Source organism: Urtica dioica, chromosome 2 (assembly GCF_054948205.1).
Source record: "Urtica dioica subsp. dioica isolate 48M chromosome 2, U.dioica_male_clone48M_v1_H2, whole genome shotgun sequence".
Lineage (NCBI taxonomy): Eukaryota > Viridiplantae > Streptophyta > Magnoliopsida > Rosales > Urticaceae > Urtica > Urtica dioica.
In genome coordinates this window covers 49,733,961-49,761,564 of record NC_142757.1, presented here as the reverse complement: position 1 = coordinate 49,761,564, position 27,604 = coordinate 49,733,961, and the positions used below count along the sequence as shown (strand labels likewise).

Here is a 27,604-nt window from a genome sequence, read left to right as displayed (position 1 = left end):
TTAAAGTTACTTTTATTTGTTGTGTTGTAGTTTGTTTTACTTTATTTTAATTGAGTTGTGTTGTGATTTTTTATTTATTTTAATTGTATTGTGTTGTATTTTTTTTTTTGTATTGTGATTTTTATTAAATAAAATTTTATTTTATTTAATGTGTATTTATATTTATAATTATAATTAATTTATAGAGTAATATTTTACTCATTATCATAATTCTTCTAAGTTATCTAATTAGTAATAATAATAAAAAATATAGGGGTATAAGTATAAATAAAAAATAAAGGGGGAAAAAATAGAGTGAAAAATAGAATGGAAAATAGAGTTCGGTTGGAGAGAAATCACTGTTTGCTGAAAAATAGAGTGAGAAATAGAGTGATCGGTTAGAGATGACCTAAAGCACGCTTGTCATCGCACGCAAATCCTTCATCCTCACCACCACTCATTCGCCACTGCCCATAGGTTAGAAATTAAATGATTGTTGGATTGACAATATTGGATTCTTTGTGGGTTTCATGTTTTCAAGTTTTTTGTCGTAATTGTTTATGATAGATATGTTCCTTGTGTTTTTTACGAAACTCATTCGTGTTGTGTTCAGTTTGATGCTATGACATGTGGGCTCCTGCACTGATAAGTAGGAGCATAAACTGAAACAAATATAGTTATTAAATCGTTAGAACCATATTAAAAAAAATCTTCTACTGAACCAACTAATTTTGGGTCAGAGTGACATTTCACCCCGAATCACAACTCATCTGATTCTTCAACATGAGTCAATTCAAACCTCCACTTAATTTCACATAAGCTTCATCTTGCTCATGAATAGATCACTCAGGTTTGTGTCCATTCTTCAAACTCTGATTTAAATATTGTTCGTGGAGATCTAATCAAGAATAGACCAAGATCCATATTGCAAAAAATCATGATGTGACCTTGGGTCAAGGCTTTGGTTTGTCCAGCGATTATGGAGAGATTTGTCATAGTTCTTACGAGTAGTGCTAGTACTCGGCCTAGATAACAGCAATATGGTGCATCATATAGAGATGATGGTGAATGTGGTGATGCATATGAATACAAGAATAAATGTGGTGCAATGTTTTCGACGTGACACAGACTCTAACGCTACATAAGTTTGCATAGTCATATTGACGTCTCCATTGTTAGCGCAGACTGAGTTAAAATGCAAATCATCAAGTCCAAGATCCACATTATATTTGTAGACAGCTTCTTCAACGAGACTAGAGTTTAGGACATGGACATGACTGCAAATTACTCTCTTGTCCTTTCTTTGGCAGGAACGGGACGATCAATGGTTACATTCTTCTCATTGCGAGTGACACAATAGATAATTCTAACCATACTTAATGTAGTAATAAACTTTGTCATCATGGCAAATTGGACTTGGAGAACATTGCACATCACCATTCTATACGGAACCTCTATTTTGAGATTAAAAAAGAAGAAGTAATCCACATTGAATATATTGTATATATAGCTTATCCAATGGCTTGCAAAACTTTATGTTCATCAAAATATTCATAACATGAGTACTGCTACATCTAAACGTGGCCAAGTCATCATGTTTGAGACCCCAATTGGCTATGCAGTCCCAAGACCTCTACAAGCAGTCTTCTTCCGCAGATGTCGCACACTACTGCACCAAATTTTAGCGTTTCACAATTTTCCATGTGTGCGTAGAATTTTTCATAAATCTATAATAAAAAGTTTAAATTTATGCTATTTCATTACATTATAGTACGAAATATGTTTTAAACCTTGAAATAACAAAAATAACACACTTATCCATTACAATTTAGAGTTTCACGTCCCAATTTAATCGAGTGACTTAAAAGCACTGATGCGAGCGATGAGATGGCCATGGGATAACGACAAAAAATCTATGGATATGAAGAAATATGATGAGAGAGAGGGAAGATTGTGAATTATACCTTTTTTTTTTTTTATCATAGGACTGAACTTTATAGGGCAAAACCAATATTTATCTGCAATAATTGCAAAAGTTATAGAAGATGGAACATCATAAATCAAAGTAACATAATTAAAAAATTTCAAGGTAAATTTAGCAAGTACACTAGCTGGAACTTGGTATTTCAAGGACAAAAAAGAGATGGTGAAAGATTGAAACTCCATGGTGAGGTGGCGAATATCGTCAATGATGAGTCCCAACTCTGTGATGGGAGTTGTGGGGGCTGAGATGAGCTCAGGGACTTAGAGACAGTCACATTAAAGTTACATAGTGAAGATTTCGCCCATGCACGAGTGCAGACCCTCAAGAATGACTATTGCTTCAGCTATATCCGGCGCAAATAGAGTAGGAACCGAAATAAACTAAAACAAAACATGTTGTAGTACAGAGAAGAATGCCAAACCCGTTGTGACCATCTGAGTCGTTGATCGTTGCACTGATGATGACTATGGTGACGTTGGTGTTGCGAAGGGAAAATGTGTGGGTTGACAGGTTGGCGGTCGGTGCTGCTTGTTGGAGGCTAGATTGGATGCAATGCGTCGATGAGGCGGTGAGCTCATTTGAGGAGGTACTGAGGGTTGAGGCACGTTTGGCCGTTGTGAACTTGGTCGCGATAGGTCCAACACGACCAATCAAGAGTGAAGAATAGACGGGGTAGATGCGGGTTGAAGAGCGTGTGTCACATGCATTAGGATTCCAATATGGTTGTTGGTGTTTTGCCAAAGTGCATAGGCATCGACACATGTCCAAATGGTGTGAGCATCGTTTTCTGAGGTTGATCTGCTAAATAAACAAGTCGGATCAGCAATAACATTTCTTTGGATAAGGGAAGTACCAATGGAGAGCCAACTACTATTGAATTTCCATAGAAATATATTGATTTTGAGGGCGAGGTCAAGTTTCCAAATAGTGTTCCACCATGACTTTGATGAGTTTGAGTTAGAGGGGGTGGTGGGTTGATTAAGAAAAAAATGCAATTAAGTCTTTAAAAGGAATAGATGCTAGTATATGAAAAATAAATATAAAAAATAATAGGTGTTGTGCTTGTGTTTAAATATTGTTTTCGGATTAAATTACACATGTATTTCAAATTTATTAAATTTAACTTCATTTATTGAAGGGAAAATAACACATTTATACCCTGTGTTTTAGTGAAATGTCGAGTTTAACCATCGGTTTAAAAATGTCGATTTCATACCTTCTGTTTAACTAAAATGACGAAATTATACATTTTGTTTAACTAAAATGACGAAATTATACCCTGAAATGAATAATAGCGTCACAAATCTCTCTTTCATTGATATTAACTCTTATATAAGAAAAATTAAATCAAATCTAAATCAATACTCTAACTTCCAAATTCTAAATTTTGAAATAAAAATAGCCTTAAATTGAAATTAAATAATAAAACTCATACCTCCTAAGAAATGACTTCATTCCGTGTTCGAATTGTAACTCTAAATCCTGGATTCTCTATTCGAATATGCGATTTTGATGACTATCAACTATCGATGTTTACCCCTTTGTCTCTTTCTGTGTTCTTCACGATCAAGAGACTTGTTTATTTTTTAGTTTTTAAATAAATTACATATATTGCGCGAATGAATAAAGATAATTGGTGTTTATATATAAATATTATAGTCAACGTCAATGAAAAGTCAATAAAAAGAATATTCGTGATACTGTTGTCTATTTCAGGGTATAATTTCGTCATTTTAGTTAAACAGATGGTATAATTTCGTCATTTTAGTTAAACAGAGGGTATGAACTCGACATTTTTGAAAACCGAGGGTTAAACTCGACATTTCACTAAAACACAGTGTATAAATGTGTTATTTTCCCTTCAATAAATGAAGTTAAATTTAATAAATTTGAAATACATGTGTAATTTAATCCGAAAACAATATTTAAACACAAGCACAACACCTATTATTTTTTATATTTATTTTTCATATACTAGCATCTATTCCTTTTAAAGACTTAATTGCATTTTTTTCTTTAAAAGGAATAGATGCTAGTATATGAAAAATAAATATAAAAAATAATAGGTGTTGTGCTTGTGTTTAAATATTGTTTTCGGATTAAATTACACATGTATTTCAAATTTATTAAATTTAACTTCCTTTATTGAATTCATCTACCATAGAAACGAATTTTCCCTTTTAGGTATTGATATATTTCTAACATAAAAATAGTAAACATTTCTCCATATAAAAAGTATAAATTCTACAAAAAGTCATTTTTTTTTTCAAAATATTGCCCCTTTTTATTTTTCCTGCCAAAGAAACAGAACAGTAAGAATAAAGTTCACCGTCGATGATGTTATGTAATTATAAACAATAATAACAAAACCATCAAGGAATTCGAAAATGGAAGACGCAGAGACGCTGGTTGAAGAGCTCCAAAAAGTTGGCGTTGAGATTGAAGAAATAGCAGGCGAGTATTCAATCTATAGATATTCTTATAATTACAATGATTATCGGCGTCCTCATCTGAAATCCAAAAATCTGTTTGCCTAGAACTTCTTTGGCGTTATGATGTCTGAAAAAGAGACACCAAGTATTGATACTAACGCAAACTCTTTGAAAATCTGGCAACGAGAAGGTTGCAGTTTGATTTTTTGTTTTGTTGTTTGTTTTTCTTAGTTCTGCTTGAACATGTTCAATATAATCAATTAGGTATTAATTTCCGTAATGTGTTTTACTGTGGTAGCTAAGAAATCTAAAGCTACTAGCTTTATTCATGTATGAGTACTGGTGGGGGAAATTAAAACTTTTGGGGAAATTCGAGGAGAGGAAATTCTTTATTTTTTTTGTTGGGTGAGTCATTCTCATTTACGGTAAGTGTGATTCAATTCCTTGCGCAGACGAAATAAAGGTTCTGTCGGATATACAAGAGGGTTTGTACCAGAGACAATCTGAACTGAAGGCTCTGCTGAAAATATTGAAAGGGTCAGAGAATGATGCTAAAAACAATGCTTCTTTGTGGTCCGTGGAAAATTGGTCCGGGGCTTTTGAGTGGGATTCCAAGGCCAATGATGCCCGGCTCGATATATTTGGCTTATCCACGTATCGTGCGAATCAGCGTGAGGTAACAATACTCGTACATCGAAATTACCTCTTGAATTGGATTCTTAATTGAAGATTTGCACCCCCAAAACAAAAAACAATTTCGGGTCTTTTTTTAGATTATCAATGCAGTGATGAGTGGAAGAGATGTGATGGTGATAATGGCCGCCGGTGGTGGGAAGAGTCTATGCTACCAACTTCCCGCTCTACTCCGCAGTGGAGTTACACTCGTTGTCAGTCCTTTGCTCTCATTGATCCAAGATCAGGTGTGATTTTTTGAGGTTTTTTTTTTTAATGCTTTTTTATATTTATATATATATATATATATATATATTTTTATTTTTGTTGAGGGTATACTTAGTGTTTTTCAGGTAATGGGTTTGGCGGCATTAGGCATTTCGGCGAGCATGTTGGCATCAACAACCAGTAAGGAAGATGAGACACGCGTTTACAAGGCTCTTGAGAAAGGAGAAGAGGATTTGAGAATTCTGTATGTGACGCCCGAGAAGATTTCAAAGAGCAAGAGGTTTATGTCAAAGCTTGAGAAGTGCCATCAAGCTGGGCGTCTTTCTCTCATCTCAATCGATGTAAGTGTTAACGTTCTGTGTGCTTTGACCATTTTTTGCTTGATCCTATGCACCAAATGTTTGACCAAACGGAACTTAGGACTGAATCACGTAATGAACTTGGCTTCGTTTTTGTTTTTGTTTTTGTTTTTTGGTCCACCCAAGATTTTTATGCATAAATTTATCGACCCTGATTGTCTTCAAAATCATATGGTTTCATTGATAGGAGGCACATTGCTGCAGCCAATGGGGTCACGATTTCCGACCAGACTACAAAAACCTTTCTATCCTCAAGACACAGTTTCCCAAAGTTCCTCTGATAGCCCTTACCGTATGTTTTTCGATTACCTTTTGATTATTTTCTTTTGATTATACGTAGTTATTATGCTTTTATTGTCAGATTGTTTGGTTGAGTTCATAATTTTTTGCTTTATATGTTTCAGGCAACCGCGACGCAGAAAGTTCAATCTGATCTGACAGAAATGCTCCGAATTCCAAAATGTGTCAAATTTGTCAGCACAGTCAATATAGGCCGAATCTTTTCTATATGGTATGCTTTAATTTTTTTTTTTTTTTTTAATTAAGTACAGTGCTTGAGTTCTTGTGGTCGAAAAAACTTGCAGGTACGTGAGAAGTCTTCTGTTGGCAAGATCGCCATTGACGAAATCGCGAAATTTATTCAAGAATATTATCCGAATAGCGAGTCTGGGATTGTTTATTGCTTGTCCAGAAAGGAATGTGAACAGGTCTGTGATTTTGTTCATGACTGTGTTTATCAGAATATCAGATATGTATTAACTTCATAAAACGGTGATAAACAAAAATCTACAGGTTGCACATGAGTTGCGTGAAAGAGGAATTAAGGCAGATTATTATCACGCAGATATGGATTCAAAAGCTCGTGAGAAAGTTCACACATCGTAATGTTCTCGTGGCTTTGCAAATTTTCTCTCCCCAAACAGTTCCTTATTTAATTTTCCCAGTAATTTGATCGCTGATTTTGGGTGTATATTATTTTACAACATAGGTGGAGCAAAAACAAATTGCAAGTCATTGTTGGCACTGTACGTGTAGAATAAATCTACTTTATTTCCTCTATTTTCTCTTTCCATTCTTCTAATAATTTACCTCGATATGTTTGGTTAATATCCCAATTGTATTTTCCAGGTAGCGTTCGGTATGGGAATCAACAAACCAGATGGTTAGTAAGTCGAAAGTACCCGGTTTTCTTTTTATTTATCTTTTTATTTTATGTATTGGACTTCCCATAATTTAGTACTTATTTTCTTTTCCACACATCTCTCCATTTTTCTCATATAATGTAGTCAGGTTTGTGGTTCATCACAGCTTGAGTAAATCCATGGAAACATACTATCAGGTTTTTACTCTTAATTTTCTAGAGCATATTGAGTTCGTTAGTACAATATTTTGTTTCGTCTTTGTGACCGACTTTGTTTCAGGAAAGTGGCCGAGCTGGACGAGACGGACTCCCTTCTCAATGCATACTTTTTTTTAGGCCTGGCGACGTTCCTCGGCAGGTAAAGTCAACTACTAATATATATATATATAAATATATATATATTTGCATAATACATACATATGTTTATTTATTTTATTTTGTAACTGATATATACGAGCAAAGTTCTTTTCTTAACAGAGTTCGATGGTCTTCTACGAAGCATCAGGGCTGAAGAATCTCTATGACATAGTACGATACGCAATGGTAAGTAATACCATATAGCGGAAACTAATCACATTGACTAAAACTAACTACCACAATTTTTCAAAGGTTTTACTTGCAGTTATTATGAAAAAAAAAAAAAAAATTGGGTTACCCTTTTCTTTTTCTATTCGATTGCAATTTCATCATTTAAGGACTTGATTGATGCTGTAGCCACTCATTGAACCTTTATATACAAGGATACACTTTAGTCTTGTCCGATATATCTAATGTTTTTTTTTGGCGCCTCGTTTTTTTATGAGATTTCGGTCCTATGATGTATATTTCACATAAATGTCTTCCGTTTCTACTATCAGAAGTAACTCAGCGTTGACTCTCGTGTGTAATTTCAGTCCAGAAAACGATGCCGTCGAAGTTCTATATTTCGACATTTTTCCGAGCTACCCCAGGATTGCAACGGTAATTTTTTGCAGCTGAGTGGCGTGTCAAGCAAGGTTTTATATTTTCATATCTAGATAAGCTGAGAGTACTAAAATGCAATTAATGCTGTCTCAGGGATGTGTGACAACTGTGCATCCCCAAGTGATGATGTACAGGAATTGGATGTCTCGGGTACGGTTCTATCCCAATTTATTTATTTGTATTTAATCTTTTTTCTTTTTTTTTTTTTTTTTTTTTTTTTACAAAATTTTATTACAATGTGAAGTGTTTATTTTGTACTCTAGACTCTTGAACGAGTCTTTCATGTATAGTTATGTGTGTCAAGTAGTTTTTTTTTTATATGTTTTATGATGGTATTGGGTATGCAGATTTTGCAAAGATTATGGTTTCTTTGGTGCAAGAAACACAAAAAATGGAACAGCGATTGACAATGTTACAGCTAATTGAAAAAATGAAAACCAAGCGCAATGACAAAGGTCGGTTTATTTAAATATATCTTGTATGAATAATGACTTTGAGAAACATGAAACAGATATGCGGGTTCTGAAGCCTTTTTTCTTTCCTTTTTATCTTTGCTGTATTTGAATTTTAATTCCTCAGGTCAAGTCTTAAAGAGAGAAGAAATGGAACAACTCGTCATACAGCTAACCTTGGATCGCATTTTGGTATCAATTTTTCACCTTGTATCTTGAGTTACCAAGTTACTTGTAGCACACATATCTTCCTCGTATCTTAAGATAAGTAACTTTGATTGCTTATCTTGTTTTGAATTCTCGTTCATTCTTTGTTTCGCGTTGGATCAGGATATTCTAAACAGTTTTTTGTTGTCATTCTATTTGGGCTTATTTTACAATATTTAACCAACAATGATTCCCAGTTATTTCTCCTAATATAAAATCCGTCTTGTTTCTGTTTTCTATAGAAATAAGTTTTTTCATTCTTCGATCTGCTGTGTGTTATAGTTATCATATTTGGTATGTAAAAACAAATATTTCATGATTTTTATCTTAATTATGAATTGTCTTTTTGTCACATTGACACAAGACCTTAATCACTTTTGATGTAGAAAGAGGAATTTCAGCATACAGCTTATACCACTAACTCTTACGTAATAACTGGAGCGCTGGCTAGTCAATTGTTGCAAGGTAAATAATGTTTCTATTTCACCCAAGAAGACATCGGTTTTCGCGTTAGCATCTCCAATTATTATTCATCAGAATACATGGTCTATATTCAAATCCACCAATCCTCTAAATTGAACTTTTTGTTTTGTAGGGAAGAAAAGTGTCACACTCGAGGTATGTGGCAGAGAAGTGCTCAAAAAAGCATCTCGCACGAAAGAAATGAAACGCGAATTATCGGGTTTGGAAAAAAAGCTTGACAAGTTGCGTAACGAACTCTCATCTATCCATGGAGGCATATTTCCTCATTCTATTTTGTCTACTCAACAAATCAGCGCTTTGAATACCCAGAAACCGAGTTCTGTGGCAGAGGCAAGTTTTTTTAGTTGAATGTATGGTTTAATGGTTGATATCTACAATTGCATATTTGATCTTTAAAACTTGGTTCTATAATGCAGTTGGAGAAAATAATTGGCAAAGTGAAGAGCGATAAGTACGGCGTTAGAATTCTGGAGGAGATAAGCGAGTACTGTGATTTCGGGACATCAGAAGAAGAAGAAGAAGAAGAAGAAGAAGAAGAACCGAGCGAAGAGAGAACCAAAAAGAGGCCGAGAAACCACAAGACTATGGTTGTGATAGAGAGTAGTGATGAAAATGAGTAGCAAAGAAAAAAAAATGTCAGTTGGATGAGTAATATCAATGCTAATTTAAATTCATATTACTGCTGGTAGTCTTCATAAATTAGAAAATAAAACACTATGGTAAAAATAACTTAGCCAAATACAAATTCCATGTAAATACTAAAAAAAAAATACAAGTTCCATGTTCTCTGACGTTGATGCTAGTTCTGTTTAAATTTAATTGGGTTTTGTCACAGCTATAGATTTCAATTGTTTAAATGGTTTTAAATTAAAATTTTGCTTTGGTTTGTACTTTTTAGTATATTTTGTTCCCACAAAATATAATAAAAATTGTTCTTACTAATACTTTTTTTTTTCTTTTATCATAATAACAACAGCTTTATCCTGGAATTCAGATTACTCTACCATCTAAACCTAGAAATAAAGTTGAAAATTCGTTATTTGAGGTCATTTCTCCTATATACATATGTTAAGATTAGGATAGAATTGTAATAGGTTATAACACTATTTAGTTTCATACGGGTAATAACCAATAAAAACATTGTCACAATGGGCTCTTACCTTTCCTTTTTATTACCCACGATTTACATGTTACTACTTTCATCAAGCTATAACGTGTTAATTCAATTTAGTCTCTCTCTCTCTCTCTCTCACACACACACACAAAATTTAGGCCGTACTCACCAGTCCACTTAAGCGATCCCATTTGTTCAACATAATTATCCTACTTCAAGTGGTTGTATTTTAACGAAACCTCTTTCCCTTAAAACCACCCTTCTTAAATGAAAATTAAAAGTTACAATTTTTATTTTTATTTTATATTTTTATTTTATTTTATATTTTATTATAGTACGCTTGCAAGCAGAAAAGAACAAGGAGGGCACAAGCCTCTAAAGTGGTCCATACGTTAATGGAATCTTTCTCGTGAAAACATGATGTTATTCCCGCTAGTCTTGTCCTTCTAGCTAATAATATAATGAGTTTTAGCTATATGAATGTCATGAGCTATCCTATGCTATTTTATATCTTTATCCACTTAAATCCCATTGGACATCCACTTGTAAAAAAAAAAGTAGGTGAAAACATTTCAAACGTGTCTAAAGTAAACTACTAATTATTAGAATATCACTACAAGAAAACTTGGCCTAATTTTGCCCTAATCACAAATTCCTATATAAACTCCCTTATAAGCACACTTCAAACATCACACAATTTGATATATATTGAGAGGGTTTTTTTTTTTTTTTTTAATATAAATGTGTTTTTTTGTTTTTAAGGATCGGATATTATAAGTGTTACAATATTTTCTCATGTTCATGTTTGTGTTAGCGAGTCTTAATATGCCATGTCTTCTAATTTTAAACTGGTCATTATCATTTTGGGTATTACCGATATTAGCAATATACTTTGCAAGTTTGTATAAACCATTGAATAAATTGCTCGTGCGTGAACTAGTATTAAGGGTCTTGGAGACAAATGCCCTGTTTATGTTTTATATATATCAAATTAATTGACTTAATTTGATGTATGTTTTTCTTTGTATAATTTTTTTCACGTTTAATTTTTTATTCCCACGTTCAATTGTTCAGATATATAAGACTATATTTGTAAAAATATTTTTGAAGTGATAAATTGTGTATATAAATTGACAACGTGACTTTTACTATTTTACTGAAAAATTGATTTTTTTTTATCTATCTTATTAACGAATTAGCTTCAAATATTTATTTTTATATAACAAATATTTGTTGCAACTAGTCAATCTCTTACATTATTTTAAAGATTTAGTCAAAATTTCATTTTATTAGAGAAATACTTCATCAACCTGAAATTAATTTAATTAACTAGAATTATTTTTTTAATAAAATAAATTTTAGATTATGTTTTTTTTAAAAGCAGAGTAGATTATTGGATTATCGACTTAATCACTTTAAAATAAATTATGCGTAAAAAAGGGTCCTAGCTCAACATTAAGTAACTTTACTACCTAGGGTAAAAGTGAACTGACTTGACTTCCTTTTTGTCATCACTCATCCCGTACCCTTTAATTATCGTTTGTTCTCTTATGTGTAAATGACTAAATGCCAATAAATTGTATACATTTAAGTATGGACTTATATACGGTGCTTTAGTGCCCTATTTAATTATATGGTGCGTGAATCGCAAACCTTGGCGGACGATATTTGGTTTTTGAAGTGTACATCATCACTCTTTTTTTTTAGTAAGATGCGAATATTCTTAATTAAGCTATACTATAGGCTCCATAGACATATATCACTTTCTTTTATATCAGTAAGGTATTTCTTATATACTTCTTAATAGATATTTTAGTTCTTTTGGGTGTTAATTACCATAAAAATATGGAATTACCGTAAGCTAAACAAAATTAAATAAATAAAAAATCTTTTGGAGATTCGTAAAATAAAATAATAATAATAATAATATTAATAATAAAATAAGAAATGAAGGCCATGTTTGTTAAGCAACTCAAAAACTGTTTTTTAGTTTTTGAGTTGAAAAAATTGAAAACAAAAATTGAAAACATGTTTGGTAAAGTGTTTTTGGAAAAAATTTTCAAAAAATTTTGAAGTTGTTTTGGAAAAAAGTAAAGAAAACTGAAAACAAATAAAATGTGTTTTTGAAAAAAAATTTCTTCTCTTCTCTCCTCTTTCTCCTCATCTTCTCTTTTCATTCTTTCAAAAACAAAAATGAAAACTATACCAAACACTTTTTTCAGTTTTTTCACTTTCTCAAAAACAAAAATGAAAACTGTACCAAACAACTTTTTGAAAACAACTACAAAACAGTTTTTCAATACAACTACAAAAATTAGAAAACAGAAAACAAAAAACTTTTTGAGTTAACTAACAAACACAACCGAAAAAGTTTTCTTTCTGTTTTTATTTTTCACCACTTAATTGTTATCCGTTCCGCAACGGCTGTCCACAGAGTAATAAGAAGGTGAAAAATAAATTACACCACATGACTCAACTCAACTCAACAAAACAAATTAAAAATAATAAGCTTTTTGTTTTCTTTTTTATTTTTATCATCAGACTCTTATTCCACATCGTAAATGTTATCACTTTACACTTACGCCACAAAGGACGTCCACGTGTAACAAGTAGGTGAAATAAATTAAAACAACGTGACTCAACTCAACAACCATGTTATACAATAACGAAATATCTCCAATGCCCAAAAAAATCCCACAAATTTCTTCTATAAATACTCGCAATTCATCACATCACAATATCAAACACCATCACAATATTATCTTCATAAGCTCTTTCTTCATAATCAAATTGAGAAAATGGCAAGCTCTTCTTCTTTGGTTCTTAAGCTTGCTTGCATTGTCATCATGGGCCTCGTGCTGGCGAATGAGCCTCCGCGGGCCCACGCGATGAGCTGCGGGCGGTTTTTGGACAAGTTCTCGAAATGCAATCAATACGCGAGAGGCGGGGCCCTGGAGCCAGCGTGCTGCCAAGGGCTCCGCGACATTAAAAGAGAAGACACGACGAAGGCGGCCCGCCAGCAGTCTTGCAACTGCATGGTCGGAATTCTAAACAACGTCCCGGGTCTCATCCCATCCCGTGCACTCGAAATTCCCACTCTTTGCAGAGAGCCCATGCCGTACCCGATCAGCACCACCGCCAATTGCAACAAGTAATTTTTTTTAATAATACAAAATAAGTAGTTTTGAGGCGCTATTTCACTCCCAAACTTTGTTTATGGACCTAAATTGTCATGCACATAATAGTTTCAGGTTTATATTTATTTATTTATGATAAAGGATCGTTTATTAATATGATTTATTAATTAATTTTAGTTTAATGAATAAAAATATCGAAAACTAAACAATTTACTAGATTGTACGACTAATTTTAACATAAATTGATACAAAAAATAAGTGATTTTCTTTCTTCTTTAAAGATTTTTCTTAATTTCCTTCAATTGTCTTGCAGGGTGACTCTTTGGTCGATCATTGATCAACTTTATATGATGGCTTGATGTATGTTTTGAGGAACGGAGATAACAAGTACTATAAGTTTATGACTAAATAAATATCCGTCAACTTTATATGTATGTGTCCACGTGTATGTACGAGTACTTACATGAATCTCTACGTCCGTATATTCAGCAAGAGTTCACTATTCATTTCGGTGGATTATGTGAGTGGCTTTGGAAGTACTATAGTATTTGCAGTGTACTTTGCGATTATCCTTCAATAAATGACTCGCGTTCAAATTGTGACAAAAGCTGTATTTTCAAATCGATCTATTACATAATTATAATAGATATTACAAACGGGGCAGGCCCAATACTTACGAAAGTTTAGGCAAAATATAATTATCAAGCCTAATATTTTTTTAAATATGGCAGAAAAAATTATATAAAAAAAAACATAGAGAAAAGCCATTAAAGTAAATCATACTTATTACATTGGATCTTTTTTATCCAATAAAATGAGTCATCTTCAAAATTGTGAGGCCTTAAGCAATTGCACCACTTCTTTTAAGATCAGACCGGGCTTGATTACAGTCGTTGCACAAATTATTTAGAAATAAAATTGAAAATTTTAAGTTTTGCATGATTTTGATAAAGTAACATAATTTAATAGTACATGTGCCAAAATCATTATATATTTTTGTTCGAATTATATTTTCAATTCTCTATAAGTAAAAAATTATCTTCGTACAGTTTACATATAGTATAATAAAGGAATATATTTTCTTTAAATCGGGGCCACAACATACGAAAGTATACCAGAAGTAACCAAAGATAGAAGAAGTAAATTAACGACACTTACAACAAATATCACGCACACATTTTTTTTATGACATTTATCATTTAATGTTGCGGTTACTTTTATCTACAATGACATTTTGCTACACTACTACAAAATCACATTTTTGGTGCGGAAGGGTATTATGAACGACATGTCGCACTTAAATGTCGCACTTAAGCTCATATTCGGTGCGAAATATCACACCGGATACTCATCCGAGTGATTAAAAATTTCGCTAACGTTAGTGGTATTCGGTGCGACATTCGTCGCACCGAATACCTTTAGGTGCGACAAATGTCGCACCTAATGGATTTTAAATTTAAAGTTGTCAAGCGAATCCCTCCGAAATTTTTTGGATCTGGGATTTCATATTGGGTGCGACACAATATGATTATTAGGTGCGACAGCGTCGCACCCAATAGTCTTAGGGGTTATTAAACCCAAGCCCTCTTCTTCTTCTTCGTCCGAGCTCTCACTCATTCACTTGAAAACTTGCGCATCCCCCCGTCTCTCTCTGCAACTCCAGCGAGCTTGACCTCGACCCAACCCCCCACGCCGCCGTCCTCCTCTCTCGATGTGTCTCTCTTTCTCTCTCAATCTGACTCTCTCTCTCCGACCAAACGCCATCGGCGTCGCCGTCAACCCCCACCCCACCATAGCTCTCCGGCGCTCCCCTTCAGCCACTCTCCGGCGACCAACCCCCTCCGGTACGCCCCTCTATCTCCCTCTCACCCTCTCTCAATCTCACTCTGTCTGTCTCTCTCTCTCTCTCTCAGACCAGCCCCCCGCCCCCTCGCCCCGCCAGCCGTGACCAGCCCCCCGCCCCGCCACCTGGACCAGCCTCCTCCCTGCCCCCCGCCGCCTGGACTAGACCCGCTCCCCGCCCCTCGCCCCGTCGGCCATGACCAGCCCCTTTACTGCCCGTCGCCCCACCGACCGTGACCAGCGCGTCCTCGCTGCCCCCCGCCCCACCAGCGACCAGCCCTCTCCACCCCTCGCCCCCACCAGCCATTAGCCCTTCTGCAAGCCTCTCGCTCCGACGACTCGCGCCCCTACAAGGTTCGTTAAGTTTATGTGAAGTTGAATTGAAATGTTTAATTTAGTTTGGTTTTAAATTATCGTAATTATTTGAATTGAAATTGAAATTGAAATGTTTATGAAATTGATACTTAGTAGTTGAGTTAGTTTAAGTTGAATTGAAATGTTTAATTTAGTTTAGTTTTAGATTATCGTAATTATTTGAATTGAAATGTTTATGTGATTGTTACTTAGTAGTTTAGTTAGTTAAGTTGAATTGAAATGTAAAATTTAGTTTAGTTTTAGATTATCGTAATTATTTGAATTGAAATGTTTATGTGATTTAATTAGTTAAGTTAATTTACTATTTTTCGTCTGCTAATTAGTTTAATGGATATATGTTGACTTAAATTGTTTGTTTAATTTTATTGCAATTTGTTGAAAATTTGATTAATTAATTAATTAGTAACATGTTTAGATAGATTAATTAGTAATATATATGAATATGATAGTCTTGGTTGGTTATATATGTGGTTTTTTTTTTTTAATTGCAAATTTTGGTTAGTCAATATTATAAGGGAAACTCTGTCGAATTTCTTGTAGAATAAAATGTATTTGTCAAAAAATTAACCCTTTCGATAATATATTTTAACGAATTAACTAATTTGTCGAGATTGGTTAACTTATTAATGAAATCAGTAGTGAATTTGTATTAACGATTCACTCTCAATTTCATAACAATTCACTCTAAATTTCAAATATTAACGATTCACTCTTAATTTTACCTCTCAATTTCCTAATAATTCACTCTTACAAAATGAATTATAACGATTCATATTTATCTCTCAATTTCCCATCTCATTTAGCAGAAATGTCAAATCCAAATAGAGATTGGATTACCGAGAACAATCGGTTGAGTTTAAAATATAAAACACGCGTGTTAACGAGTCCGCCTTGCAAGCGAACTCCCGAACGAAAACGGTCATTATCGTTGTCCTTGTAAGTCTTGCAATAACGTGAGATGGCTGGACATCGAGGTCGTAAAGAATCACATTTTGAACAAGGGGTTTACCCCGGGATACACCGAATGGTATTATCACGGCAAATGTCATGTGCTTACCCAAGTAGAAGATGCCAGCGAGACTAACCATAGAGGAGTCGGTGGATTTCATGATGCTCTCTATGATATAATGGATCACGAGGACTTCGATGATTTTACGGATCCGACTCCGAGTGAAGTGCGTGCAGAGGAGCAAATTGAAGACTTATTCGTCGAGTTAGAAGCAAAATGGTACCCTGGATGCAAAGAATTTTCGTCTTTGTCGTTCTTGGTTTCGTTGATGCACATCAAAGTCACGAACCATTGGACGAACAAGTCGCTTACAGAATTGTCGCAGCTCTTGAGGAAGTCTCATCCAATTGGTAACCGAATTCTGAAAAAACACTACGAGGCAAATGCGAAGCTGAAGCGTTTTGGCATGGGATACGATATGATCGACGCGCGCATCAACGATTGTGTATTATTTCGAAAAGATCTCGAGAAAGCTGAAATGTACCCAATTTACAATGAGAGCAGATGGAAGCCAACCGGAAAGAATGTATCACAAAAGATATTACGATACTTTCCTGTGAAAGATCGACTGAAGCGATTGTACGCTTCTCGACACATGTCGCTTGAGATGCAGTGGCACGAATGAGATCGCGTCAAAGAAGATGGCGTTTTGCGACATCCTGTGGATGGTTCGACGTCGAAGAATCTAGACGATTGATACCCAGATTTTGTTGCAGAGCCTCGTAACGTACGTCTGAGAATAGCTTCTGATGGGTTCAACCCGTTTGGGGAAATGAGTCTAGCGTACAGTATGTGGCCCGTGGTACTAACTGCGTACAACTTGCCACATTGGTTGTGCATGAAAAAAAGTACTTGATGTTGACGTTTCTGATACCTGGACCGAGCTCACCTGGAAAAGACATGGACGTGTTCTTACAACCACTAGTTGAAGAGCTGAAAGAATTGTGGGATACTGGGTTCCAAGTGCGAGATGGGACGAACGATGAAGTGTTTCGGTTGCGTCATCGCCCAGATGATAGATATTTTGTGGCAAGCAGAGAAGCAAAACACCGTGATCTCCCAAGAAGATGCAGAGATGTACGCGATGCGCGACATTTTGGGAGTACGCAGAGACTGGGAAGTCGGTTTATGGCATTCGATCCCAAGGTCATCGCTGGGTGTTGCCGAAGCACTAGATAGAGGCTCGTCAAGTTTGTCATCTCAGACCGATCCATTGGTTGCCGAGATGTGAGTTCAGATGGATGCCCAACAAGCCGAGCTGCAGGAGATGCGGCAACATATCGCCTTCCTTACCCAGATGCAAAACCAGCCTCCCACGACTCCCCAACCTCCGCCTGCACCGCAACCAGGTGGCACTGATCAGCAGACGTCAGGTTCCACGCCGGGTCCTACGCCTAGTTCTATGGATTTCTTGCGAGACCGTCCTTACGGAAGCAGCGGAACGAGCGGCAGCGCGTCAGGCAGCGGTGGACGAGAACGCGGAAGCGGTTCCCGAAGTTCTGGAAAGTTATTCGGTAGAAGGAATTCTACTATCGATAAGTTGTATAGGAAAAAAAATTAGGAATTATTTTTTTTCGTTTTCGTTAGAATGGATTTGTATTTTTAACTAAGAATTCTATTTTCAGAATATTATTTCTAATTTAGAATTTTGTTAATTAATTTTTATTTAATTATAGATGAATTTTGATTTAATTTTCTAATTTCTAATTTCGTAAAAAAAAATTTTAATTCAAATAACATATTCGGTGCGACATGTCGCACTGAATATAATGGCGGGAAGAGTATTAGGTGCGACAATGTCGCACCCGATATGAATTTACCCGCCAATTTCTATAAATTTGGCAGGAAAATAGCTTGGGCATTAGGTGCGACATGTCGCACCTCAAAGTGTCGCACCTAAAGATATTCATATTAGGTGCGACATGTCGCAACTAATGCTTTTAGCGACGGACTTTTAGGTGCGACTTTGTCGCACCTAAAGTCGCACCTAATAAACTATTAGGTGCGATTTTTGAGGTATTTGATGCGACAATCGTTGCACCGGATGACTATATTTGTCCTAGTGCTAAAGATTTCATCAAATTAAGTAACTATGAAATATTTAATGATATTTGCATGAAAAATGTTGTGATTTATGTAATGACAATAAAAAAAACCTTTGGCCTATTTTAACTAAATAAGTACCCCCTCTACTACCATATTTTCTAGAAACTTGTCGCTTTGTATTGGATATAGAAATTATAAATAAAAGTTCAGTAAATACTATGCAACAACACAAAATATATATATATATATATATATATATATATATATATATATTAACGATTTATAGGTACAAAGAAATGTCCAAGTCATATATATATATATATATATATATATATATATATTTTTATTAAACGTGTTATGATCTAAATTTAATAACACCGACTAGTCACAAAATACTGAACAAAATTCCGTTCGAAGTTTGAAAAAATGAGGAATGCACAAAAACATAAGCTGAATTCCGAATGCCAATTAGCATAATAAAAAATGCCGAAAAAGCACTCGATATGAGAAAGACTAGTCGAATCAAATCTTACTATAGTCACATAAAGCATCATTAACCACTTAAATAACCTACGACTAGTTATCTGAGCAGTTACAACGCACAATCAAAGCAGTTATTACATAACCGATCAAGACATGCAAACTGATCAAAGCAGTTATTAAGTTCCTTTTCATATCTGTCCCTGGGTTGAATGACTGACAGTTCGCTAGTGTTGACCCGGTTTCGAACCTTAATATTTTGGCGCTATAAGTAGAGGGGCACGAAAACATTCGCGTGCTCTCACCAAATCCACGTTTAGAGGCCTTACACCGAGACCTCCTAATTTCTCACACCCTTAATCTCCACTCGAGACACCACACTCGATGATGGCACCACCCCGCAATACCTAAAGAAGAGGCACCTCGATGAAATAGGTATTCAAGAGAAGTAATAGATTTATATCCTTAACTATAAGTTTATATCCTTTGTTCCAATAAGTAGTTAGGTGTTCAACTTATTATTTAATCAGATAGGTGAACAATAATCTCATTACACGTCAAGTACTTTCAAACGGAATGAAAGAGTATTTAAAATTAATCATGGTTGAGTTTGTGGTAATAATTTGAGCAGGTCCAAGAGGGTTTTGATGGATTCTTATTATTCATAACAAAATTCATAAAGTTAAAAGTTGATTATTAATTTGCAAAAATTGAAGGGAAATAACCTCAACTAGTAGTAACTTTGATACTTTGGACAAAACTAGTAGCAACTATGTTTTTAGACACTTTTACTAGTAACTGTGAACTTATATATCTACAATTGTTGTTAATTGTAGACTTGTAAGTCTACAGTTTATGGCAACTGTATACTTTTTTTTTTTAGAAACAACTGTATACTTTCATGTCTACAGTTACTAGTAAAAGTGTTCAAAAACATAGTTGCTACTATTTTGGTCCAAATTATCAAAATTACTACTAATTGAGGCCATTTACCAAATTTGAAACTAAAATAAATGAAAAATTGATGCTAAAATGTTACTAAAAAGCATTATTTTATGAAAAAAGGAAAATAAGTTCGGCGCAGGTTAAACTGTGAAAAGCAATGAGATGTGAGCGTATTTTGCAAAGAAACTTTAAGAAGTCGTCAATAATGTAGATAATCTATCTTTTATATTTGACAAGTAAACATTTTTAGCTTATTTTATAAATTGCGATGTTTGATCATCTGTAGTGTGCTTTTGTTCTTAACCTCATGAATAAAATGGAAAATAATTTCGGCGTAGGTTAAACAATGAAAAGCAATGAGTTGTGAGCGTATTTTGCAAAGAAACTTTAAGAAATCGCCAATAATGTAGATAATCTATCTTTTATATCTGACAAGTAAACCTTTTTAGCTTATTTTATAAATTGCGGTGTTCGGTCATCTATAATGTGTTTTTGTTCTTAACCTCATGAAAAAAATGGAAAATAAGTTCGGCGTAGGTTAAACAGTGAAAATCAATGAGTTGTGAGCGTATTTTACAAAGAAACATTAAGAAATCGCCAGTAATGTAGATAATCTATCTTTTATTTCTAACATGTAATCTTTTTTTAGCTTATTTTATAAATTGCGGTGTTCTGTCATCTGTAATGTGTTTTTGTTCTTATAACCTCATCCACAGACAACAGAGCATTATAAACATAGATATTTATTTCCTCTTTAATCTCATTAATGTAAATAATTGCATCTTAAACAACGAGCATTATAAACATAGATATTTATTTCCTCTTTAATCTCATTAATGTAAATAATTGCATCTTAAACAATGATATATAGTTTCATCAAAAAAAAAAAAAAAAAAAGAACAATGATATAGTTAAATCTTACAATTTCTATGCTTTGCGGACTTTTTTTGTAAGATATAAATTTCAAGAAAGCGTGTCTATGCTGACGATTGATCAAAAGTAAAAAAAAAAAAAAAAAATACCTTTTATAGTTTCTTATTAGCATATATTAATGAATTACTAACCTTTAATATTGCATTTTTGAAGTTTAGTATGAATTTATTGAATTTTGAATTAGAAAATACAAACAGACTAATTTGTGTTACTTTACGAGAAATTGCTTCATTTGTCACCAATTTCATAACATTTTCCTTCTTTTCACCAAAAAACTAATTTGCTCCAAAATGCCACTATCTATGTCAACAATGTTGACATCTATTTTTTCCTTTCACTATTAGATGTCAACATTGTTGACATAGATGGTGGTATTTTGGGGCAAATTAGTGTTTTGGTGGAAAATGAGAAAATATTATGAAATTGGTGACAAATGAGACAATTTCTCTTACTTTAATTCGATCACTAATAAACTAGGCTGTCTAAAATCTATGAAACAAATAAAAACAAAAATAATTTGGGTTATTCCAAAGGAAAAAAAGCATAATATTGCATTAAATTTAGAGTCATACTATTATTATTTAGAAATTTTGAATGAAATTTTGAAACTCCTATTGGGAAAGTAAGAACTACATTTTTTTTTTGTACTGCAAAAAACTCCAAATCTTGTAGATTTTAACTAAGATGGTGAGGGTCTCTAGCCTCTAAAGCATTAGGAACCTCTACGTGAAAATGTAGGGGAAAAGAATTAAAATGTAGTTTAACTTTAAGCAAATAAAACCACCCATACGTTATCCTATAGTAGCCTCTACGCGCCACAAGTTTTCTAGTACACCACGTTTTAGATTTTATACAAAAAAAAAAAAAAAAAAAAGTCACGTACCTCAAAAAGTTTTTGTAGTTAACTCAAAAAGTTTTTGTTTTCTATTTTCTAATTTTTGTAATTGTACTGAAAATTTATTTTGCAGTTGTTTTCAAAAAGCTGTTTGGTACAGTTTTCATTTTTGTTTTTGAGAAATTGAAAAAAATGTTTGGTACAGTTTTCATTTTTGTTTTTGAAAAAATGAAAAGAGAAGATGAGGAGAAAGATGAGAGAAGAGAAGAATTTTTTTTTTCCAAAAACACATTTTATTTGTTTTCAGTTTTCTTTACTCTTTTATAAAACAACTTCAAAATTTTTTGAAATTTTTTTCCAAAAACTTAAACCAAACATAACTTTCACTTTTTGTTTTCAATTTTTTCCACTCAAAAACTGTTTTTGAGATGAATACCAAACATGACCTTAATGTTATCTTTTCTCAGTCACTGATATATATATATATATATATATATATATATATATATATATATATATATATATAATTACAGCTGTTCAAGTGTCATATAAATTACTGAAATAATGAATATCTTTCTGATATGATCAACGTAGTAGTAGATACATACACTTAGGCTAAACTTTCATTATAACAAATTTAATTTGTAAGTAATCAATTTTCTAATTTTTTTTAAAAGTTTTAGTTAAAATTTCATTTTATAAGAAAACAGTCTACTAAAACCAAACTAAATTAAATTAGCTATAACATATAGTTAATTTAATTTATTTTGGCTTGATAAATTATTTTTTAATAAAATAAAACTGTAACTATTTTATTAAAAAAAATTTGTGGACTATTAAAATACTAAGTAACTAACTTAATTGTCTTTTATTATATTTATGTTGGCTCAAAGTTTAACATACTTTCACTATCACAAATATTAGATTTCACAACGGATATTCCACAACAGGTCAATAGTCCCGTTGTGGAATCATGATGTTTCCACAACGGGTCAATAGTCCTGTTGTGGAATCTGGATGATTCCACAACGGGTCTATTGTCCCGTTGTGGAATCATCATGTTTCAATAATGTTGACATTTATTTTTGCTCTTCACTACTAGATGTCAACATTGTTGACATAGATAGTGACATTTTAGGTCAAATTAGTCTTTTGGTAAAAAGTGAAAAAATATTATGAAATTGGTGATAAATCAAGTAATTTATCTTCAAATCAAAGGTAGCGCAATTTAAACCACTCTGACGTTATCCTACAATAGCCTCTATAGCATCAAGACCTCAACATAAAAAAAAAAAAAAAAGAAAAAAAAAAAAAGAAGAAGAAGAAGTTAGGTAAAGCAATTAAAACGTTGTATATTTTTCATCACACCGCTATACCTTTATAATTGGACAAACTTTGTATAAATTCCCTACAGCACACTCCATTGAGCAAACAATATGATATGTTGATCGGTTAATTCATAATTTGGAAAAAAAATTATTCTAAAATAGCACAACATTTGATTAACAACGTATTTTGCGCGAGTGCTGTTTTGAATAGATTCGCTTCCTAAAGTTATCGCATCAGTTTTGGTTGGTCCAACCTTAGTTAAATAATCGTTTCTAGGGTTTGTCCCTTGTAAAATAAACAAGCAATAGGTCTCGGCGTTGTCCGGGAAACTTAATAAATTTTAATTTAGATAATAATGTAAACGGTTTACAATTGTTGGTTGTCACTTGTCATACGTAAAGTTAGCATTTTTTTTATCAATTTTTAATATATATTTAACCCATTTTAATTAAATAATAACTCAGATATAAAAAATTAGAAATAGTAAGTTGTAATTATGAACACAATTTTTTTAGCAACACAAAAATTATGATTAACCAACATCACTACTTATATGTTCATTAGTTTTAAATAATTGCACTGATCATAAGTAATTTGAAATATAAAACTATTAATCGGCTAATAATTGTTATCGTTTTAAAAATTAGTTTAGAGAATTTTTATTTTTAGAGTTATTTCTGAAATTTTCATTTTTTTAGAGTTGTTTTTGTAATTTTTTCGTTTTTTAAAGTTGTTTTTTGAATTTTGTTATATGGTTACTTATGTAATTTTAAAACTTAAATTGGTATTTTTGGAAATTAAAAAAATGAGAGTTACCGTGAATAGTAAAAAGTGGGTTTTGTTTTATATATATATATATATATATAATAATAATAATAATAATAATAATAATAATAATAATAATAATAATAATAATAATAATAATAATATGTTTTAGCCATTAAAGTCTTTTTATGCATTGTGAATAGGCATATATTTCTTCAGACTCATTTCATTATACTTACGTGGGCTTAAGTTTAATGTATTTTCTGTCATTAATTACCTGTGTCAAAAGTATATATACGTGTATAAAGATAACTGATCAACTATATTGAAGATTAGATTCATTCCTATTTAAATATATGGTATGCCTTGTATGATATGATTTATATTCATCTCTAAATATTTTACTCTTCTTATTATTATTCTACGTCCCTTTAAAATGGTCATCTTTAAGGATAAACTATGTAATTAGCATCCCCCTATATCCATCCGCGTCACAAGTTTTCTCCACGTTTTAGTTTTATTAAAAAAATCGCGTACCTACCAAAACCTTGAAAAGAAAAAAAAAAAGAAAAAAAAGAAGAAGATAGTAAACATACGAGTGGTACCACTCCATCACAAGCTAACAAAAAGTTTATTATATGGACAATTCTTTTTTTTCTCTTCTGCCGATACAAAGTTTGACACGTAGTCAAACTTTTTCCTATTTAAACCCTAGCAAAACCAACCTTAAACGCAACAAACAATAGTACTATTACATCAATATTAAACAAACACACATATTTCTCTCTTTTCTTAAGAAGAAAGAAAAAGAAAATGGCAAAGTCTTTGGCTCTCAAGCTAGCATGCTTGGTCATGGTCATGGCGATAATCCCGAGCGAGGCCATGAAATGTGGGCAATTTTCGGACGTGTTTTCGGGCTGTCTATATTTTGGGAAAGGCCTCAAAGGAGACCTTTTAGCGTGTTGCAACTCGTTAAGTGCTATTAGCGAAGCTGACACCACCGTCGAAGCTCAACGTGACTCGTGTCACTGCATGGTTGGCATAATCAACATCGAGATGGTGAACCCTTATTTCCCATTTGTCCCAAGTACCATGGGAGGACTCTTTGCTTGGTGCCGGACTTTTCTTCCGTACCAGATCAGTCCTACGGCTAGCTGTGACAGGTATATATGTATAGTGTAAAGTAATTTGTTCTTATTATTCTCTACCTTTTTAAATTTGATTACGTAGTGAAAGAATTAATGTATCTTTCCGGACAACTCTGTTCCTCGCATTTAGAAGACCACATATCCAACTAATTGATCATACTTGTTTTTTTTTTTTTTTTTAATGAAGAGAAAAGAAAGTCAAACTAACTACCTTAGCACTTTGACTTTAACTATTTTGCACATTATCCAAATATATGTATTATTAATTGTTTTCATATCTGATTGATCTACTACACAATTGCCCTTTCAACTCTATATTCTAATGATTCTTTAAAAAAACGTCAAAAAAATCGGCGCTATAAAAGAGTTTTAATGTGCATTTGTTTTCAATAAAAAGCCATTAAAAAGCCTCGTGTGCAATGACACCTAGGATGTGCGATTTCAACACATAATTAAAAGACCACTCATATAATCCACTTATGGCGAAGCTTATAATGAATATTATTATTTTATGGTCGTACTGGACGAATTCCTTTCGGTGTTATTTTTTCTTCACAATCCTACATTGATCTTCTCGTGGAAGTATAATGTTTAATTAAAGCCAACGCGGTGACGTCGTGCCGTCTTTTGATGATTTTGGGAAATATCTTCAGTTGTCAATTTCTTTGTAGAAATTTCATAATATAAACTTGAGATTCAATTTGAATACAACGTTCCTTATAAATAACTACATTGCAACTTACTTCTTGATAAGCAATATTAATTTGTTTTCTTTTCAATATTGTATCTTTCACATTTCTTTGTTTACTCGACTAACAGTAATTTTATTATCATGTTGCAGCATCAGCCAGACTACTGGAACGGCCATCTAGGAATTTGCAATGAAAACTACTTCGCGTATTTCTTATTTTGAATAAATAGTGGAAAGCTATTCCTTCTGTAACAATAAAGATGTTTTACTACAATATTTTAAAGAAAAAAATAAGAAGAAGCTGTTTGTAGTTGTACTACATCTCTTACTTCACTTATGATGTAATGAAGATTTATGCATCTATGTTGGCTTCATTTAATTTCGTCTCTGTGATTTTGTGATTGTTTAGAACTTAGACAACCATACTAGCTATATATATATATATATATATATATATATACACACACACACACACACATAAATTACAACAATTATGTATACGAATAATTCCTCAAAAAATTCCCGTTATGGTTCCTATCTGACATCATATTTTTGAAAACGAATGATCCGCAAATTGACTAACCAAATATTGCAAAAAGTTGAGTATACAAACCTTTATAATATAACTAAATATTTGTACGTATAATTCTTTTCAACTTTGTCGAACAATCTATTTTGGTTATTGAATTTCAAGATTAATAGATATGAATATGGCGACAAATAGCTGGTACCTAGTTCAGTGATAAACATTACTTTGGAAGAGCAATGTGCTCAACACACCAAACAATCATCTTCCCGCATAAGGCACACATAGATTGCAATGCTCTTAAACACAGACGAACAAGAAGGTAGAGAGAAAAAAGTCACCGCGGGACCTTAAGAAAGAATAATAGATAAAGTATAAGTATAAACTCTAGATAGTATATATATTGCTTGAATCGATAAGATCTCACTTATATTCCACGAGATAAAAATAGAGTGATGATCGAAAATCTGCTTTATAAGAATTTGAGGATGTGTGATGAACTCGTTTCCATATGATATAAGTTGGATTCGTTTCTTTTCGTTGCTAAGGTACATATTATCGTAACCACGCATACCTCTATTTACTATTTAAAGTGTTGAATGATAATTTGAAACTCCTATTGGAAAGTAAAAACTCCATTTTTTTTTTTACCATAAAAAACTCAAAATTTTGAAGATCTTAACTGAAGATGATCCCTAGAATCTAAAGCATTAGGAACCTCTACTTGAAAAATGTAGGATAACTAAAAGGGAAAATAACACATATATACCATGTGTTTTAGTGAAATGTCGACTTTAACCTTTAGTTTTAAAAAATGTCGAGATCATACCTTCTGTTTAACTAAAATGACGAAATTATACCCTGAAATGGATAACAGTGTCACAAATCTCTCTTTCATTGATATTAACTCTTAAATAAGAAAAACCGAATCAAATTCAAAACAATATCCTAACTTCCAAATTTCCAATTTTGAAATAAAAATAGCCTTAAATTGAAATTAAATAATAAAATTCATATCTCCCAAGAGATGACTTCATTCCGTGTTCGAATTCCAACTCTAAATCCTGGATTCTCTGTTCGAATCTGTAATTTTGATGACTATTAACTGTCGATTTTTACCATTTTGCCTCTTTTTGCATTCTTCACGATTAAGAGACTGTTGTTTATTTTTTAGTTTTTTTTTAATAAATTACATATATGACGCGAATGAATAAAGATAATTGGTGTTTACATATAAATATTATAGTCAACGTCAATTAAAAGTCAATTAAAAAAAGATTTGTGGTACTGTTGTCTATTTCAGGGTATAATTTCGGCATATTAGTTAAACAGAGGGTATGATCTCGACGTTTTTGAAAACCAAAGGTTAAACTTGATATTTCACTAAAACACAAGGTATAAATGTGTCATTTTCCCTAACTAAAATGTAGCGGAAAAGAATTAAAATTTAGGTACTGCAATTTAAAGCTACTCATACGTTATCCTAGAGTAGCCTCTAAAGGACTTCCACATGAAAAAAAAAAAAAAAA

General features: G+C 32.9%; 2 protein-coding genes and 1 pseudogene across 3 annotated transcripts; all 3 read left to right on the top strand.

Moving 5' to 3' along the window:
• Positions 1-4,211: 4,211 nt before the first annotated feature.
• Positions 4,212-9,732, top strand: LOC149405292 (ATP-dependent DNA helicase Q-like 2; annotated as a pseudogene). The gene is made up of 20 exons (XR_016295511.1): positions 4,212-4,417; positions 4,848-5,071; positions 5,169-5,315; positions 5,421-5,636; positions 5,842-5,946; positions 6,059-6,165; positions 6,239-6,361; positions 6,447-6,535; positions 6,643-6,679; positions 6,783-6,816; positions 6,941-6,993; positions 7,076-7,153; positions 7,273-7,338; positions 7,689-7,755; positions 7,852-7,908; positions 8,106-8,213; positions 8,338-8,402; positions 8,804-8,882; positions 9,013-9,230; positions 9,317-9,732. The product of XR_016295511.1 is annotated as an ATP-dependent DNA helicase Q-like 2 (transcript).
• Positions 9,733-12,747: 3,015 nt separating this feature from the next.
• On the top strand, positions 12,748-13,732 carry LOC149405291 (non-specific lipid-transfer protein 1-like). The gene is made up of 2 exons (XM_089605766.1): positions 12,748-13,165; positions 13,465-13,732. Exons 1-2 carry the CDS (start codon positions 12,813-12,815, stop codon positions 13,508-13,510), a joined length of 399 nt encoding a protein of 132 aa, XP_089461892.1. The 5' UTR covers positions 12,748-12,812; the 3' UTR covers positions 13,511-13,732.
• Positions 13,733-24,432: 10,700 nt separating this feature from the next.
• On the top strand, positions 24,433-25,935 carry LOC149405290 (non-specific lipid-transfer protein P3-like). The gene is made up of 2 exons (XM_089605986.1): positions 24,433-24,873; positions 25,700-25,935. Exons 1-2 carry the CDS (start codon positions 24,524-24,526, stop codon positions 25,728-25,730), a joined length of 381 nt encoding a protein of 126 aa, XP_089462112.1. The 5' UTR covers positions 24,433-24,523; the 3' UTR covers positions 25,731-25,935.
• Positions 25,936-27,604: the final 1,669 nt, after the last annotated feature.

Coding starts and splice junctions, on each gene's coding strand:
- LOC149405291 (XM_089605766.1), top strand. CDS start 12,813: ATGGCAAGCTCTTCTTCTTTGGTTCTTAAGCTTGCTTGCATTGTCATC. Junction 13,166..13,464: donor ACCACCGCCAATTGCAACAA/GTAATTTTTTTT, acceptor ATTGTCTTGCAG/GGTGACTCTTTGGTCGATCA.
- LOC149405290 (XM_089605986.1), top strand. CDS start 24,524: ATGGCAAAGTCTTTGGCTCTCAAGCTAGCATGCTTGGTCATGGTCATG. Junction 24,874..25,699: donor CCTACGGCTAGCTGTGACAG/GTATATATGTAT, acceptor ATCATGTTGCAG/CATCAGCCAGACTACTGGAA.